The sequence below is a fragment of the Calypte anna genome, chromosome 3 (assembly GCF_003957555.1).
Source record: "Calypte anna isolate BGI_N300 chromosome 3, bCalAnn1_v1.p, whole genome shotgun sequence".
Classification (NCBI taxonomy): Eukaryota; Metazoa; Chordata; class Aves; order Apodiformes; family Trochilidae; genus Calypte; species Calypte anna.
Genome location: NC_044246.1, coordinates 6,605,515 through 6,621,372, shown reverse-complemented (window position 1 = coordinate 6,621,372; position 15,858 = coordinate 6,605,515). Strand labels below are relative to the sequence as shown.

Sequence of the window (15,858 nt, the reverse complement as noted above, 5' to 3'; positions counted from 1 at the left end):
GATTCAGACAGGATGATTGTTCTAATTGTTATAAATCTTAATAATTGGTATATGGTAGCTAAAACTGTGCAGGATGCAAAATGAAATGGATAGTATCCAACGCCCTCCTAAAATTCAGTTACATTATGATAGTTTCTTCAGTGTTATAACCTGTGCACAGCTCCCCAGTTGCCTGTTTTAGATCAGTGTTACAGTAGAAATAATTTATTTAAGTCCTCAGTCAAATATGTTTGAAAAATTATTTCATACCTGGTGGTTGAAGACAGTTCTGGCCTCTGTGAGTGACAAAGTCTGCCTAGGGCAGTAATCACTATTCTAGTTAATTCCTGCTTTCTTTCTTTTTCTAGATGAATGTGAAGAAGTTGAACAGCAGTGTCAGAAGACAATTCAACAACTGGAAGTCATTTTGGGAGAACCACTCCAAAGCTACTTCTAAGTTCATCCCCTTTGTTTCAAATGTACAAGTTATGGGCAAACTGTCATTCATAGTAATTTTTATCAGAGCTAAGATATTAACTTTATAATAAAATCTTGTAAGAATCTGGCTTTATCATTTCTGGATGGGTTAGGGACTTTTCATGTGAATTTTCCTTAACTGCTCTCTTTTTAACAGTGGGAAACTGGAACAAGCTGTAAGCAAATTCTGATAGCTGGGCATAAAGAGCACAACAACATCTGAGACTCACTGAATTCCCCTGTGCTTGGGGCATGCAGTTACTGTCTCTGTGGAGGGGCTGTTCTGCTTCAGTGTAAGCATGGTACTCACTGAACCCCTGCACTACAATCCTGAGAATCTGCTTCTCTGTCATTTTTAGGAAGGGAAAAGGTAAACCCACTGAAGATACTGAAAATGAAGTTACAAGAAACTAGAACTCATGTAGGAGCTAAAGCTGTTGTTTAGACTGTAAAAACTGCTGCACTGGTTAGCTTTGAAATCACCTGAAGATCAAGAATATATTGCTTGCTCTGTTAATGAATTCACAAAAAAAAATTACCACTCGTTTTGCACCAGGAGGTGCTTGTTCATTACACTGCTACTAAGAAAGACTGACTCTAAAGCATAGTTCAAAATGCAACTGTTCAGAATTAACAATATAAATATAATTTTATATCCCATCAGGTGCTGGAAACTGTCCTTTTAGATCTCATCAGAGGAAAGGTTGTAGTTACACTTGCTCTTACAGAACTTCTTGAAAAAGAAACTAATGTCTGCTGTGAAGCAAGAGGAATGTTCACATTGAACTCTAAGATAAAAACAAGGACACAAAAGTTTTGCAATTGCCATTACTGAGTGGGAGCTGCCTACCATCTCCTCTGTAACAAGCAGCCAGCTCCGTCTGTCCAGCAACCAAGGAGTATGTAGAGCACAACACTGTCCTGAAGGCCACCAGCATAGACAGCCTGGGGCTACTTGGGTTAAGTGGTCTGGGCACTGCTAACTCCTCAGTCAGGATCACTCTGCCACCCTGGAGATAGTAATAAGTTAATATGTGAAACACAAAATGTAGACCAAGAAGGGATCATTGCTACTTAGCTACAGAAATATTTTTATTTATACTTTTTATACATGAAATCTGGCAATTTACCTTAGAATCTTTTAGGGTACATCGTATTCTTTCCTTTGCATCATTCTCCTAACAGCTGCTAAATAGGAACATTCCTCAAGTATGTACATGTATCACAGTATGATGCAGCATTTTTATATTGCTAGGATCAGTAGTACAGATTTATCTGAGCAAACACTGGGCCAGCTTGCCAGGTTACTGTCAACTAGAGGATTAGTAGTTCAGGTACTCACCTAACTCAGGCAGACAGAGGAGCTGAGATAGATAAATGCAGGCTCAGCACAACTCAGTGCCTGTGTGTACTTGATAAGGAGGCACTGTTACTAGAAAAGGTTTAATTATTTTAGTACTGATAGAAAACTACCAGCTCCTCACATCTAACACTTGAACATCTCCTGTGATTTCTACTATGCTGATCTTTTCAAATTGTTTAAAACGGTGCTTGTACTCCAGAATGTGAACACCATTAACAGCAACTTTGAACTGGTGGGCTTCACAGAAAATGATCAGCTGAAAACCAAGAAGAGAAACAGTCATGTTGTTAGCTGATGTAAGAGATGAAAAACAACCTTGTGATCCAGCCTAGACTTGGGCAAGCCCTGCTACTGTTACAAAAAATATTTAATGGGAAGTACTTTTAAAAGTGAAACATCATCAAAATTCATGTAATCATCAGCAAGTCCAACTCAGTCTCAATTCTTGCAACTATTTTAAAAGAGAATTGCCATTAAACCCAAGTAAGATCTTTGCTCCTTGTGGTCCCATATAATTCTAAATATTCTTCAGACACTGAAATGCAGGTTTAGCAGTTTTGTTTAAATCTCTATTAGTGATATAACATTTAAGCACCACTGCTAATCCTTTGGGCACAATTACCAGTTTGATGCTATGTTTTGGTCAATCTTACCTCAAAGTACATCCCTGGACTGAAAGGGAAGTCAGCAAGTTCCCTCTCTTCTTCTCCCCAGCTGTCATTAAGGTAGGAGTTCCTTACAAAGAGTTTATTTTTCACTCGGGGATTCAGATGTAACACAATGTCCTTTGAGTCACTTGTTTTCAGGTTTATTGCAAAGCTGGAAAATATTTTTTCAAAGTTTTACTATCCCAAGGGTTTATTGAGGTGCTGCAGTAGCCCTTGTTTGGTAAACCAAGCCCTTTGCCAATACTCAGAACTGTTCCAGAGTCAGGGCCATGATTCACCTGAAGAACCCAGCAGGAAGTTGACAGCACTGGAGGCAGCAAATGACCCTGCCTGATCTGCTGCATCACTCACAGCTTTCTGTTCATGTCTCAGCAAAGAGGTTTGGAGGCAGGTGAGCCAAGTGCCTCTCTCCTGCAATGTTCTCACACAAACATAGAGTGCTATTTGCTCCACCATCTCCTCCAAACTTGGACAATGGAGAGAGGAAGGTTTTGTTTTACCTGGTTAGACTCTAAAGTTCTCCATACATTTAAGGCAGGTGGGACACCGTGCATACAAAGTGTTGCTTTGTAGGCAGTGCAGCTCTGCCCAGGCTGAGTGAATTCTCTGCAACCTCAGACATGTCCACAAGACAAGGTACCTAAAGAGGTGCTCTGGAGAAGAGTGACCAGAGGGAAGAGTCACCCACATTCAAATGAATGCTTCAAACTGTGGCAAAGACCCCACTGCATTTGCAGAAGGAATATTCTTCTCCTGAAATTAGCTCCAGCTGTCAGGTTATTTCCCTTTGAGAAGCCTAGATTTACAACATATGTAAGAAATAACAGCAATGGCCACACTTCCAAGATGTGAAGTCCTCTTTCTCACTGAGGAAAAGGAACATCTACAAGTGTGAACTGAGTGAAAAGACGTTAAGTAAAGTAACTTACAAACTCTATAAAGACCTATACCTTTAAAAGCACAACCACCAAGATGAGACAACCTGCAATGCCCAAAGAAACCCAAAAGTTTCTTCACACTTATAAGCAGTACATTCAGCACTTGAAATGTGCTATTAAGATTTTTAAGGCAAAAGGGAGTAAACAAATGCTAAGTATTAATTATCCTGTCCAATTTAAAGCCCATTCAGACCTTGTGGATGAGATATCTCGATTTCCAGCATTCATATAAACTCTGAGTGCTACTCAGCTGCATGGAAGGTATGTGCTGTGAGGAAGCAAGAGTGCAATGCACACACACAACATAAAACCCCTGATTCTCATCCTTAGCACTAATTGCTTCATTTTTAGGCATGTTTCTGCAGAGTCAAAACCACCCTTCAAGCAAAGGGCATGCTGAAGCACAAATATTTTCTCAGCTCTACTTTGCCCATGTTGTGCTGCCCTTCCCCCTGCCCCTTTAAATCATGTTGGGAAAAAGTCATCTTTTCAACCAGTTTTTCCTCATTAGGTATCAAAATGACAGCTCATTCTCCCCTACCAGCTTTCATCAGTCAGTTTTAGGCACTTCTATTCTTATACAATCCCTAAGGAAGATGTCCAAGAAGTATTCAGAGAAAGGTTGTAGCATTTGAGCACACCTGCAACTCAGATCCAACTCACTCCATTTTCCATTTACTTCTTCCTGCTCCTTACTTTTGGATCTTTTTAGAATAAAAACTGCCTCTGTATGATATGTGTGCTCACACTGGTAACCCTGAACAGACACACAGTCTTGTGAATAAAGCAGATTTAGGAGGTTAAACACTCAGGTTCTACCTTCACTTTGCACAGTGGAGCTCCTTCCTTGAAGTCCTCTCTAAAGCAGTATCCTTCAAGTTCCTGAGAAAAGTCATTTCATATGATCCCAGATGCAAAGTTATAAGTAAGGCCATGGAAAACACTACTCATTCTCAAGAGTGCCCAAGGTAAATAGCAAAAAGTTCAGTAATGCTTACCTCTTTGGTCTTTTATTCACTTCTCCTTTAATGGCAACTGTGCATCCTGGACAAAGTGCAGTATCAAGTCTCCCAACGTAAGGAACTCCCTGGAAGGTAAAAAATGTGACTGTTTTTCAATATACAAACCAAGATATACTATGGCAGGAAGAAATTTGGCCTACAACTGCCAGTTTGCATTTATAGCTAAAGTTATTCCTACCATCATGTTCTGGGGCACTAAAACTATAGTGGAAAAGTTACATTAAGTTAAACATATTAATGTTGGATTTTTGTTTTGGACTACCACTTTATGTTCAAAATAAATTTAAAATTCAAAATTATTTACAACTACTTCTACCTCCACTTATGGTGGAAGGAGGTGAAATAGAGAAAAAAAGCCATTAAAATCCCAGTGCTGATTTGCTGCTTTTTTATTCATTGTGTGAGAAGTTATTTGTACCAGGGAAAAGGACTGAATGTAGAAGTATTTGGTATTTAAGCCCACTACTTGCAAATTACAATACTGCATATTATTTGGTTTTGAAAAAAGACTGAGGAAGGCAGACTGTCAAGTGACAACAGCCCTCACTGCAACTTCCCTTTCTCCACAAATTCTGTTTGTATATATTCCTGGCTCTCAATCTCTTTTCAGTTTAAACATGGTCCTTACTCCAGTCCAGATCCTGTCCACCTGGTACAGCTTTCTGCAAAACGATTAGCACTCACTCTGTCTCTGCTCCTTGCTAATTGGGTGCAAGTTCCAACTCTAAGGTGTGATGTTTGCACACAGCCACCTGAAGCGTGCACAGGTGTGGATGTGTCCACAAGATGAAGAGGTAGCCAGACAGGTTCCAAGATATGGAACCCTTACCATAGGGACATTTGGTGTACTACAACTGCAGAATACTTTTGGTTTTTGCCAGTATTTCCTAAGGCACAGAAAACTAAGCATGCTTACTTGAAAAAAAAAGTTTTAAACGTGATATGGTCTGTTAAAACCTCAGGCAGCTCACTTTTTATTTCACTGTTTATGGCTGTGAAGCTATGTTTATCTTCTGGGCTTCCTAAATGTTTAACGAAGAGCTTCATTTCTACTAACAGCAGCAAAGAGGATTACTCTCTACAAAACCCCACTGATGGTCATCTCTCAGTGTATTCTCAATTCCCTTGTTCTATATTTTTTCATTAATAATTCAGATGGGTTTACTTTTTTTTTTTTTAACTCTTCACATTTGCATCAAGTCTACACGAGACACTTACAAATTGTGAGCCATCTGGCACTTCCCCCTACAAGAGAAAACAAACAGCATTAACAAGCTTATCAAACACCAGGGAGATTCATTCCACCTTCTACAAACATACGTACATTTTGTGTGTTTATCTTTGTTACTCCTAGAGATGATGGCTGAGAGCCTTGCAAGGACTGCAGAGAGAGAGATATTTAGATGTCATTGCTAACACCATAGAATTTTAACATAAAATTGGTTCAGAACCATATAAAAGTCTGTACTGCTTTGGAATACAGAGGGTTCTCTTCAGAGGTAAGCATAGAAACGTAGGGCTATGGCAAACGTGGAGATCTGGGGCTATGGTAGAGGAAAAGATTGCCAAACCCCTACAAACCTAGAGAAAGTCCTGAAGATCAATTGCTGAAGCCGAATCAAGATTTCTAGAGATTTCTTTTTAGTTTGAATCTTTATTTCATGGTCAGAGCACTGTTAACCCCTTAGTATCTGAGGGTACCCACTGCACTTTCTTCACTGGGGCAGGGATTCCAGCAGGGCAAGTCCGTGCAGGGGGGCTTGGGATTCTAAGCAGCCCCCTGCATCCCAGTCCTTTCCCATAGGAAGGACAGATGAGCAACACAGCCACAAACAGATACAGTTCCTAGCCCTGGTCAGACTGTGTCTTCAGTTTATTTATTCCCACACAATCCTCCATGTTCTTCCTCAGAAGACTGTATTAGAAACAAAGACAAAAAGGAAACAATTGCTCTTCTCCTCTCCTTTCTTCCCCAAAGGATATAACATGAGCAACCACAGATTAAACTCTGATTTATCATATGCTTGGGACAGAAATTAATCTACAGCAGCACCTGCTTGCCCCAAGCTCTTCATGGAGTCAGTCCTCTAAGATCAGGACTCCCACAGCTTTGAAGTAACATTATTTTGGCAACATGCCCAAGGTCGAGTGATGGGGCCCATAAAAGTCTGTACATAGGTTTTGCAAAGGATCACTGAGTATACATACCTTTATGTTTAGGCCCCATTTTAGGCCAAAATCTCCACCTTCTATCAACACAATTATTAGTTTGCTGAGTCAGATCTGAGATTTGGCAGCAAAAGGCTCACATTTTGTCCACAGTGTAGTGAGGATGGGACAGAAGAGACCCAAATATTACAGAGGAGTACACAGGCTGCCTTTAGTGAGTGGCAGTAAAGAAAAAGCATTTACCTGCTACATCTCCCTGGAACTCAACACCTTCTGTTTCTGTTTGAAAAGTATCCCCCTTCCAGAGCAGAAGCATCTCTCCCTTTTGCACAGGGAACAACTTTCAGTTTCTCCCTGCTGACTTAATTCTCTAGCAGAGCTGGCAGCTGAGAGGAAGCACAGCACTGCCTTCACTTGAAATTCACTGCAGTTTGGTCTAAGAGTGTAATGGATTAAATATTTCCAGATGCCCTACCTATGACAGCAAGGTTTTGTTCAAGTGCAAGTCAAGCACAAGGTCTTCAAAAAAGGGCACCTCACCTATCAGAAATAAACTTACACTTGCACTTATCACTTAATTCAGCAGTTTAGTCATTTTAGCAGGAAAAACAGGGTTATATGCACAAGCAGTTCCAGCTGTGGCTGAACCTGGTATCTGGAAGCCAAGCACCAAGTTACAGCTTTAGCTGAACTTGTCACTTAGAAGCACTGAATACTACGAGTTCATTGCAGAGCTCCTGCAATCCTTGAAAAGTCCAATCCTTTTCTAGCTCCAGTATCCAATCAGTTCATATACCATCTGTTCTGTTAACTTTGTAAGCTGTAAACTTAGTCACACTTTTGCCCCTAAGCTCAAGACTAACACAGGAAGAGAGATCCTCATGTTGAGAGAGACATGTTGAAATGCAAAGGGGAGGTGGGCTGAAAACTTGTTACTGACATTACACATCACAGCTGCTTTTCTTTATTTCCTTTTCACCACAAATCCTATTCTGTAGCTTAGCAAGACAGAGAAAAGGGATCAAACAAGTCAGCTGTCTGTATAACTTACTTTAGAAACAAAATCTATACTTATGATGTGCACTTTGCCATATATTCCAAGAGTATCTATTCTTTCAAGGCTAACTCTGTGGTTGTAGAGCAGCAAGTGCTTCTTGTTTACAGACACCTGAAGAGACAGGAAACAGAAAAATTGCATTAAACACTGTATTACACCAGCCAGTATCAAACTGCATGCATATATTTCTGGTTTACACTGGTTTGCTACAGAAGCAGGGAGTTTCCTTGGAATTTCAGAGCAACTAAGCTCAGCTCATCCATGACTCGATCTCGAGATTTATTTGTCCAATAAAATTTGCATTTCACAAATGATCATTTACCAATGTGGTATTATCAATTTAATGGAATTTATTAGTGCAGTCTAACAGAACAAGACAAATACACCACAGATATTTCCTCCAAGAAGACTGTACAACACTAGTCACATGACTGGTTTATCCCAAAGTTTATCCTATCCTTTGCACATAAGGGAAGGATAGAGTAGCCAGCAACCACAGCAGGAATTAACTTGCCTACTCATCCAACTTAGAGGAAATCCAGGATTAAAGGTTTGCTTTGTTTTAGCACCTCTTTAAAGAAAAGCTTGTAAACTTTCTTGTAGTTAGACTATACCTAGATAACAAAGAAACTTAAGGCTTTATTCTAAATATTTATTCTAAGTATACTCTCACTTCTTGGCCTGATAACTGGCTGCAGATAAAGAATCAACCCAGGCTCACCTGGAATTTATCCTTTAAAACCATGATGACAATCTCAAATGACTTCCCTTTTTGAAATGGCATCTCATAAGTGATCTCCTCCCAGCCCCATTTTTCCCTCTCCAGGGTGTTGCAAACAATGCAGCCAGACCTTTTGAAGCGGGGGTTGAAATGAAAAGCCACATCAGCTCGAGGTTTTATGCTGCTGCCACACTGTAAATCCACCTGGAACCTAATCACAGAAATAAGGCAAACCACATTCAGCTCAGTTTGTCAAGAAATCACCAAAAAGTTTAGTGTATTTGTGTTCTCTGGTGGAGCCTCAGACCAGTCAGACACAATGAGTGTTGCTGGATAAGGAAAAAAACCCAAAACAAACCTCTATTTGTCCAACCCAGATGTGTCGTACACACTTGTGAAAGCTTCTCCCATGATTTATTGTAACAAATTAAAACAGTTAAGTATTTATTTAGTGGTCATTCTTCATATCATGCAATGGTGTAAGGGCACCTTTTCTGCCATCATCTGCAGTATAACAACTAAATAGACCTCGGGCAAAGTCAGGGAACAGAACCCCCATACTGGGCAAACACACAAGTCCACACTTCCTCATCCCAGTTTCAGTTAATTCCTTCACACCACACATTCAGTTATCAATTTGGTTTGTTTCAGAGAACCTCTTTAGACACACAGACATATGCTGTGGCAGAGAAAAAAGTTACCAAAGTAGGCAAAGTGAAAAGAGAGAAGAGGGCATGAGGAGAAAGTAAAATATTAGTTCATTCTCCACTTCTCATCACAAAGCTTTCATCAGCCACTTCAGCCTGTACTCACTCTGATGCTATCTCAAGCATCCAGACCAAACCTTTGAATGCCATCATCTGATGCTATCTCAAGCATCCAGACCAAACCTTTGAATGCCATCATAATTAGGACCTCTGGAAATATATTCTCCATTGCATTCTTGTTCACATGGTCACACTGCAAAATGTGACACCACAGCCAGTACCTGTCTGCATCATCAGGAACAGCACCATTTATCACAATCAGCTCTCCAGGAACAAGACCGCCAAGTATTGTCCCAACATATGGAATGATCTAAAAGAAAGAAGGGGGGAAAAAAGATTAAAAAAGAGTCAAATTATATTTTGTGATGGAGAAAAAAATACAGAATAGTTTAAAAATTAATATTCTAATACTTAGTTATGTGGTGGTCTAGCACATGAAAAGAAACACAGTTAACTTTTGAAAGAAACAGTAGAAAAGCACTTTTCTTGGCAGTAGAGGAGGACCAAAACATTGTATTAGGTGATAAACATAAAATAAATAGGCTGCAATCCCTTTGCTTGCTGGTAGTTGCTTGGATTGCTTAATATAGAAGCTGTACACAAGAGGCTCGTTTTTATTCAAAGAATAAAGAAGAATAATAAGAAAAAAAACACCTATCTTGGTCATTTTAATTTTAGTACACTGCTGCTGAGGGGCAGTAGCTCTGAGCAATGCAGCAGAGTAAGAAATTGCTGGTTCAGTCTCCAAAAATGATAAACATACAGACAGAACACAGGGATGCTGGGAATGAACCATTCTAATGGATTGAAGTTATTTACCCATGGAAGAGAAGCTGTGGCAAAAGCACTTCTTTACATTCAAAAGGATGTATTTATTTCAGAGGAAAGAAGGTTGGCCCATCAGCTCTTCAGAAGCTCAGGCACAGAATATGCAAGGCCATAATAGAGCATTTCCTGGGAGCAACACCACAATCTTAATGAGGTTTTGTCACCACAGACTGTGCCTGTACCTTCCTCACATCTCAAAAACGTTCTACTGATTTTTCCTTGTGTATTAAGAGCAATGCTTGTGACATCATATGACCTTATAAGCATCCCAGCTCTCTTTCAGACCTCCAAAAATACCTCTAAAGCCAACTGGTCAATGTCAACTGATTTTACAAGGTCTTAAAGATCAAGTTTTTTCTAATACTTGCCAGTTTTCATAAAACAAGAGGACCAGGTTATGGTCTTAAGGAGGAAAGGACTGTGATAACACAGCTTCCACCCAGCTTGCTGAGTAGCAGACCACTGCCCCATCAGATGGGGTGTGACAACATTTCTTGCCACATGGGTCAAGGGCATAAAGAAGAAACAGGATATTCTGGATGATTCAGAACAGTACAGGAAGGAAGGAACACGTCCCAGACTCAAAGCTGTAATTAAGCTTTTCAGTTCTGCTCCTGGAACTGTCTGAACAGTTCTGTCTCCTGGAACAATTCACTGAAACAGTGAAATCTTTATAGCCCTCCTTCCTCCATCCCTACTACCTTCACCTTGTGGTATTCAGACAGGTGACAACCACAGCCAGGCAGAGGATGAAGACAGTTCAACATCAGGTTGCTCATGGCCTTTTCTGGAGGCTGTTCAGAAGTCATCAGCACAATCTTTCCCAACTCTACCTTCATATTCCAATCCCAATCCCAAATGCTCCCTTATCCCCACCTTAGGGTTTCGACCCCTAAGCCCTCTTTTACCCCTTTGAACTCTCCAGCCTGGTCTTGTCACCCATCATACTCAATCAGTCACCTTGCAGGCATCCAATTTTGCTGAGCTTTTACTCTCTCCATTACAGATTATTTATCCTAAAATCTTTCACACCTTCTCTCCAACCAAAATCCCCAACTTTAAGCACCCCTTTCCTTTTACAGGTCAGTCCTTCCACCTTCTAGTTAATCTCCACACAGGTTTTATTCCTCCCCCAGCTGGGTTATGAAGAAGGTTGAAGCTCTTCCCCATCATCCCTAACTCTAACCACTTTGCAAGCAATGAACCAGTACTGGGACTGAATAGTGGCATTCACTAAGGATGAGGTTGTACCAGTGCAAAGCTGCAATAGGTCAGGAAGTCCTGTGCAGGTCTGCACTGCTGGACACTCCACATACATACTCTACAGACTTCCATATTTTAAAGAGTTCTAGCCCAGAATATTAACAATACCAGTTCCTGCAGGCTCAAAGGAACTATTTTTTTTTTTTTTAGATACCATAAAAAAGCACAGTTTCCTTTAGCCACATGCCAGTGTCAGGCTGCTGTCCCTCATCATGAGAATAGTACAGCTTTTCAGAGAAACTCTCCGGACTCTAAGCCAGGCAAACAACATTCTGCCTAATTCACTCTGTGCAATTGCTGAATTGCGCTAGCTGAAGTCTTCCCTGCAAAACAGAATTTATTGGAAAATATCTCCTCTTGAAAGAAAATTCTAAGTGCAATCGTTCAGACTGAAGTTACAAGCACAATCAACGAAAAAAAACCACCAAAAACCAACCTACATTTTACAAGGGCACCGCCCATGTTTACAGAGGAGTGAAAACACTGCTTATCATACTTTCACTTTCACTCCAGCACATTCTGCCACAACACCAGCCATCCACATAAGCTCTGTATGAAATTACTCCCCAAGGCCAACAGAATTTCCTTCCTGTGCTGGATGTCCTGTGCATGAAGTGTCTGCTTGCTTACTGCACAGTATCTAAACACCATCAGCTCCTACAGTCCCCTCTGACAGAGATATCCCCTCAAATAACTGAATGATGCACAGAGGTGTCAGTAACAGTCCTCTCCGGGCAAAACACTGCAAGTAGTAACTATTGACACAAAACAGCCAAGTCCCAGTTCCCAAGGGAGAAGCTGCTGGCATGGCTGGAGAGTTACCGGGTTACTGATGGTTTTCTGTGGTCCATCCAAGGACATCATCTTTCCTCCTCCAGTTCAAGTTTGTCAGTTCTGTGTGATCCCTGCTGGAATGTATTTATAGGACTCACTGGCTGAGCAGCACCACAGGATGGATCCTTTAAAAAAAAAAAACAAAGCTTTTAATTAGAAAGAAACAAAGTGACACTTTATGAAGTGAAACCCTCCAAGGTATAACTTGAAGCCAGCACAAGAAATGATGCAGACATTTTTCCCCAAAATTTGCTGGTGTTTTGAAATACAAATATTGAAGGCTTGCTTAAAGAAACAAGATGCCAGTCTAACAAGGGACAGTGCATAATGGGTAGCACCATGTCATTAGTAGCTTCCCAAGAGGACATACACTGAGAGAGACTTCCACCTAAAAATCACCATTGTATAGGGGAACACTTGTAACTCAGTAACATCCCCATTTGCAGCTGACCCTTGCCTGCAGACAGGGGAGAGCTACACATTACAAAAGAGTTTTTTTCCAAGACAAACAAACAAAACAAACACTTCTCTTTCCTTTAACACTTTCTGTGCTGTTTCCAGACTTCCCAAGGCCGACAATCCTGAATTTGCTTTTTTCAGTTTTTTCTGACATAAAGTTAAGAGATACCAGGCAAAGACATATCAAGGAAGGAAAGGGTGTTTCATATTTCTTCCTCCAAAACATACAATCCCTGAACTCCACGAATAACTACAGGGCACAGCATTAGTAAGAAATGAAACAACAGCTTGTGAGTACTTCCACACTAAAATTTCTTCAGCAAATCTGCTAACAAAGTGACCAAAATTCAGGGCCTAACTGAAACTGCTAGGCAATTATTTCTTGCACATTCTGGAGAAATAAGTAAAGGCAGCATGCAAACTGTGTGCTGACAGACAGATAGGGAAAGGGCAAAGATAAGGGTTCTAGGATCATTACTGTGTGACAACTGCTAGCAAGTTATAAAAAAAACAACCAACCAACCAAAAACCAAACGAAAAAACCCACAAACCACAACCAAACCAAACCCCCAAAGCCTGTGACTTGTCCCAGAGGACCCTGGGGTTAATCTTCTGCAATGATCCAACAATAGAGTCGCAAATTGCAACATTTAGTTTATCTCGTGGGAAATGTGGGCCAGAAAGGTATCAGTTTTTCTACTTTAGACCAGTGCCTAGAATTCAATTCAGGTAACAAAAGGTGCTAATGCTGCATAACTGTTTTGCCCTCTGATCTTCTCAAGGGTGTGATACCACCATCAGCTCACAAGAGGGAAGTGCCAAGGCAGACAAATTCCATCACTTTCATTTTTAAAAGAAAAACAAGATGTAAGCAAGCAGTAATCCTGCCCTTCAGCATTGAGAAGCCCAATAGCAGACCCCCAAAAAAAGAAACCCAGATCTATAACCCAGTGCCCAGCAGTCTCCTAACTGAACTTCTCTAGGCATGCTAGAGCCTGCTGAAAGAGGAATCTGGAACAGAACTGACTGCCAGTTTTGCCAGACCTGGTGGGACTTTGTTTATTGAAAAGGTCACAATAATAAAAGAATATTGCAATTCAGGTCCCACTGCTGGATACCCAAGGCAATATCTGGTCGTCAACTATTGTCCTGACCTGTAACAGGATGAAAAAACAAGCAAGAATGAGTGAGAACACTAAAGCAGCTGATAGGATGAAGGTATAAATTTTCAGTTACCTTAGCAAATTTTAATAGTAAAAATCACACCCCTTTCTGAATAATGAGCATGCTAATCTGTTAATCTCTCTAAATGTTTCAAACATGCACTTAGATGCACATACATAGGAGTGGTAGATCATTTGTTGTGATTTTCCTTTGTCACTATTTTCTATGTATGATCCTGTGTGCCAAAAGGGGTGCTGGCTGATGTTAAATACAGACTAGAAATAAAGGCAAATAATCTTGACACTGTGTGTTGACTGGCTTACTGCACACCAGTGTAAGAACCCAGACTTGGAACAACATTCTGACTACACTTTGAGACTGAAAAAGATCTGTATGTTTTACTGTTATCTCACATACTGCAAAGCAGCTGGAAACCCTTCAATTAAAAAAAAACAAAACCAAGAAAAACAAAACCCACACGCACAAAACAAACAAACAAAAAACAACAAACCAAAACCACACCACAACAGTAAAAAACAGAAAAGTCAACAACCAGCTCTTACACTGTCCCACTGTGACATGCAGAAAACGTCTTTCATGAGGGTAACTCAAACCAGACTTTAAAGCCAAAAAGCTAAAGTTTACACCAAGTCAAACAAGAGAATAAGTGAAATTATTCCATGGATACCCCCATGCAATCAAAACACCAGTGCTGCCCACTTCACCGGGAAAACTCAGCTCCTTCAGCCACCTCAGCTCCTTCAGCCACCTCAGCTCCCTCAGCCACCTCAGCTCCCTCAGGCCCTCCGAGCAACCCTCAGCTCCAGAGTCCCCCATCAGCCGGGGCCGCCTCAGCCCCCACGGGCAGACACTCGCTGTGGAGACGGTTACTGCTGCTTTTACGCTCTGGTTCGCCCCTTAAAGCCACGCTCCCTCTTTACTCACCCAAGGTCGCCAGGTGGCTACCAGCGCCCGCAGACCCCGGGTCCCTGCCCGCCCGCCGACACCATTGCCCCGCCCGGCCCGGCTCCTCCTCCCGCCCGTGACGTCACCGCGCACAACGTGCCCCGCGCGCTGCCTCAGGAGCCGGGGTGGGGCTGGGGGGGCGGCTGGAGGGGAGGTTCACGGACTGTGTCCTCCAAGATCATCCGGTCCAACCCTTGACCAACACCATAATCAAACGACTAAACCATGTCCTTAAGGATCAGGTCCTTTTAAATGCCTATGGGGATGGCGACTCCACCACTCCGCTGGGTCATTCCAATGTCTGACAACACTCTCAGTGAAAAAATATTTCCTACCATCCAGCCTGAACCTCCCCTGGTGCAGTTTCCATCCATTTCCTCTGGTCCTACCACGACTGACTAAGGAGGAGGCTTTTTCCCTCCTTGCTCCAACCTCCCTTGAGGTAGCTGAAGAGAGCAATCAGGTCTCCTCTCACCTCCTCTTCTCCAGACCAAACACCCCCAGCTCCCTCAGTCGTTCCTCACAGGACTTGTGCTCCAGGCCCTTTGTGAGCTTGGTTGCCCTTCTCTGGACACGCTCCAGCACTTCTGTGTCCCTCTTACAGCCATGTGCCCAGAACTGAACACAGTACTCAACACTGTACTCACCAGAGCTGAGTACAGAGGGATGAGCACCTCCCTATTCCTGCTGGCCACAGTCTCCCTAACACAAGCCAGGATGCCATTGGCCTTCTTGGCCACCTGCACACACTCACATTAAGTCGCCTGCCAACCAATACCTGGTCCTTGGGCTCAGCCCAGAGCTAACGACTTCTTCCTGAGGGGTGGGCATTGCTCTGCTACCCCGGGAGGGTGCATCCGATGTGACCCTGGCAGGAGGGCTGCATCGTTTCATGGCCTTCCCACCAAACCATGCCCGGCACCTGTCTGAGAGGCCATGGGCCCCTTGCCCAACACTTCAGCACCTGCCTTTTGGGTTTGGATTTATAAGAGCTCGAGTAACAACTTGGTCACTAAGATAATTCAGCCCTTAATGGTACTGGAGGATTTCCCTGCAAGCTCTTCACTTCCTCCATGCTTTGTGCTTCCTCTGTAGCTCTCTGGTTACAGCCCAACCCTGTCTGCTCCTAGCAAGATGCATCTCCTGTGACCAGACCCAAAATAGCCACTGGGTCATGTCAGGA

The 15,858-nt window shown here is 42.0% G+C and overlaps 2 protein-coding genes across 3 annotated transcripts in view; one reads left to right on the top strand and one right to left on the bottom strand.

Annotated features, from left to right (window-relative positions):
- Window positions 1–557, top strand: part of HEATR1 (HEAT repeat containing 1) — a 36,005-nt gene extending 35,448 nt beyond the window's left edge. Inside the window, exon 45 of the mRNA XM_030448232.1 lies at window positions 348–557. Coding sequence (XP_030304092.1) covers window positions 348–436 — 89 coding nt within the window. The 3' untranslated portion in view covers window positions 437–557. The remainder of the gene's footprint in view (window positions 1–347) is intronic.
- A 965-nt stretch (window positions 558–1,522) lies between these two features.
- LGALS8 (galectin 8) lies at window positions 1,523–14,744 on the bottom strand. 2 transcript variants are annotated; one of them, XM_030448411.1, is made up of 10 exons: window positions 14,655–14,744; window positions 12,075–12,211; window positions 9,383–9,471; window positions 8,395–8,605; window positions 7,668–7,784; window positions 5,772–5,828; window positions 5,666–5,692; window positions 4,424–4,512; window positions 2,473–2,638; window positions 1,523–2,075 (listed from the first exon to the last, which is right to left on the bottom strand). In XM_030448411.1, exons 2-10 carry the CDS (start codon window positions 12,114–12,116, stop codon window positions 1,926–1,928), a joined length of 948 nt encoding a protein of 315 aa, XP_030304271.1. In that variant the 5' UTR covers window positions 12,117–12,211; window positions 14,655–14,744; the 3' UTR covers window positions 1,523–1,925. The 2 variants fall into 2 exon arrangements, with proteins under 2 accessions (XP_030304271.1, XP_030304272.1); XM_030448412.1 differs by lacking the exon at window positions 5,772–5,828 and having other exon boundaries at window positions 1,535–2,075.
- Between the last annotated feature and the right edge of the window lie 1,114 nt (window positions 14,745–15,858).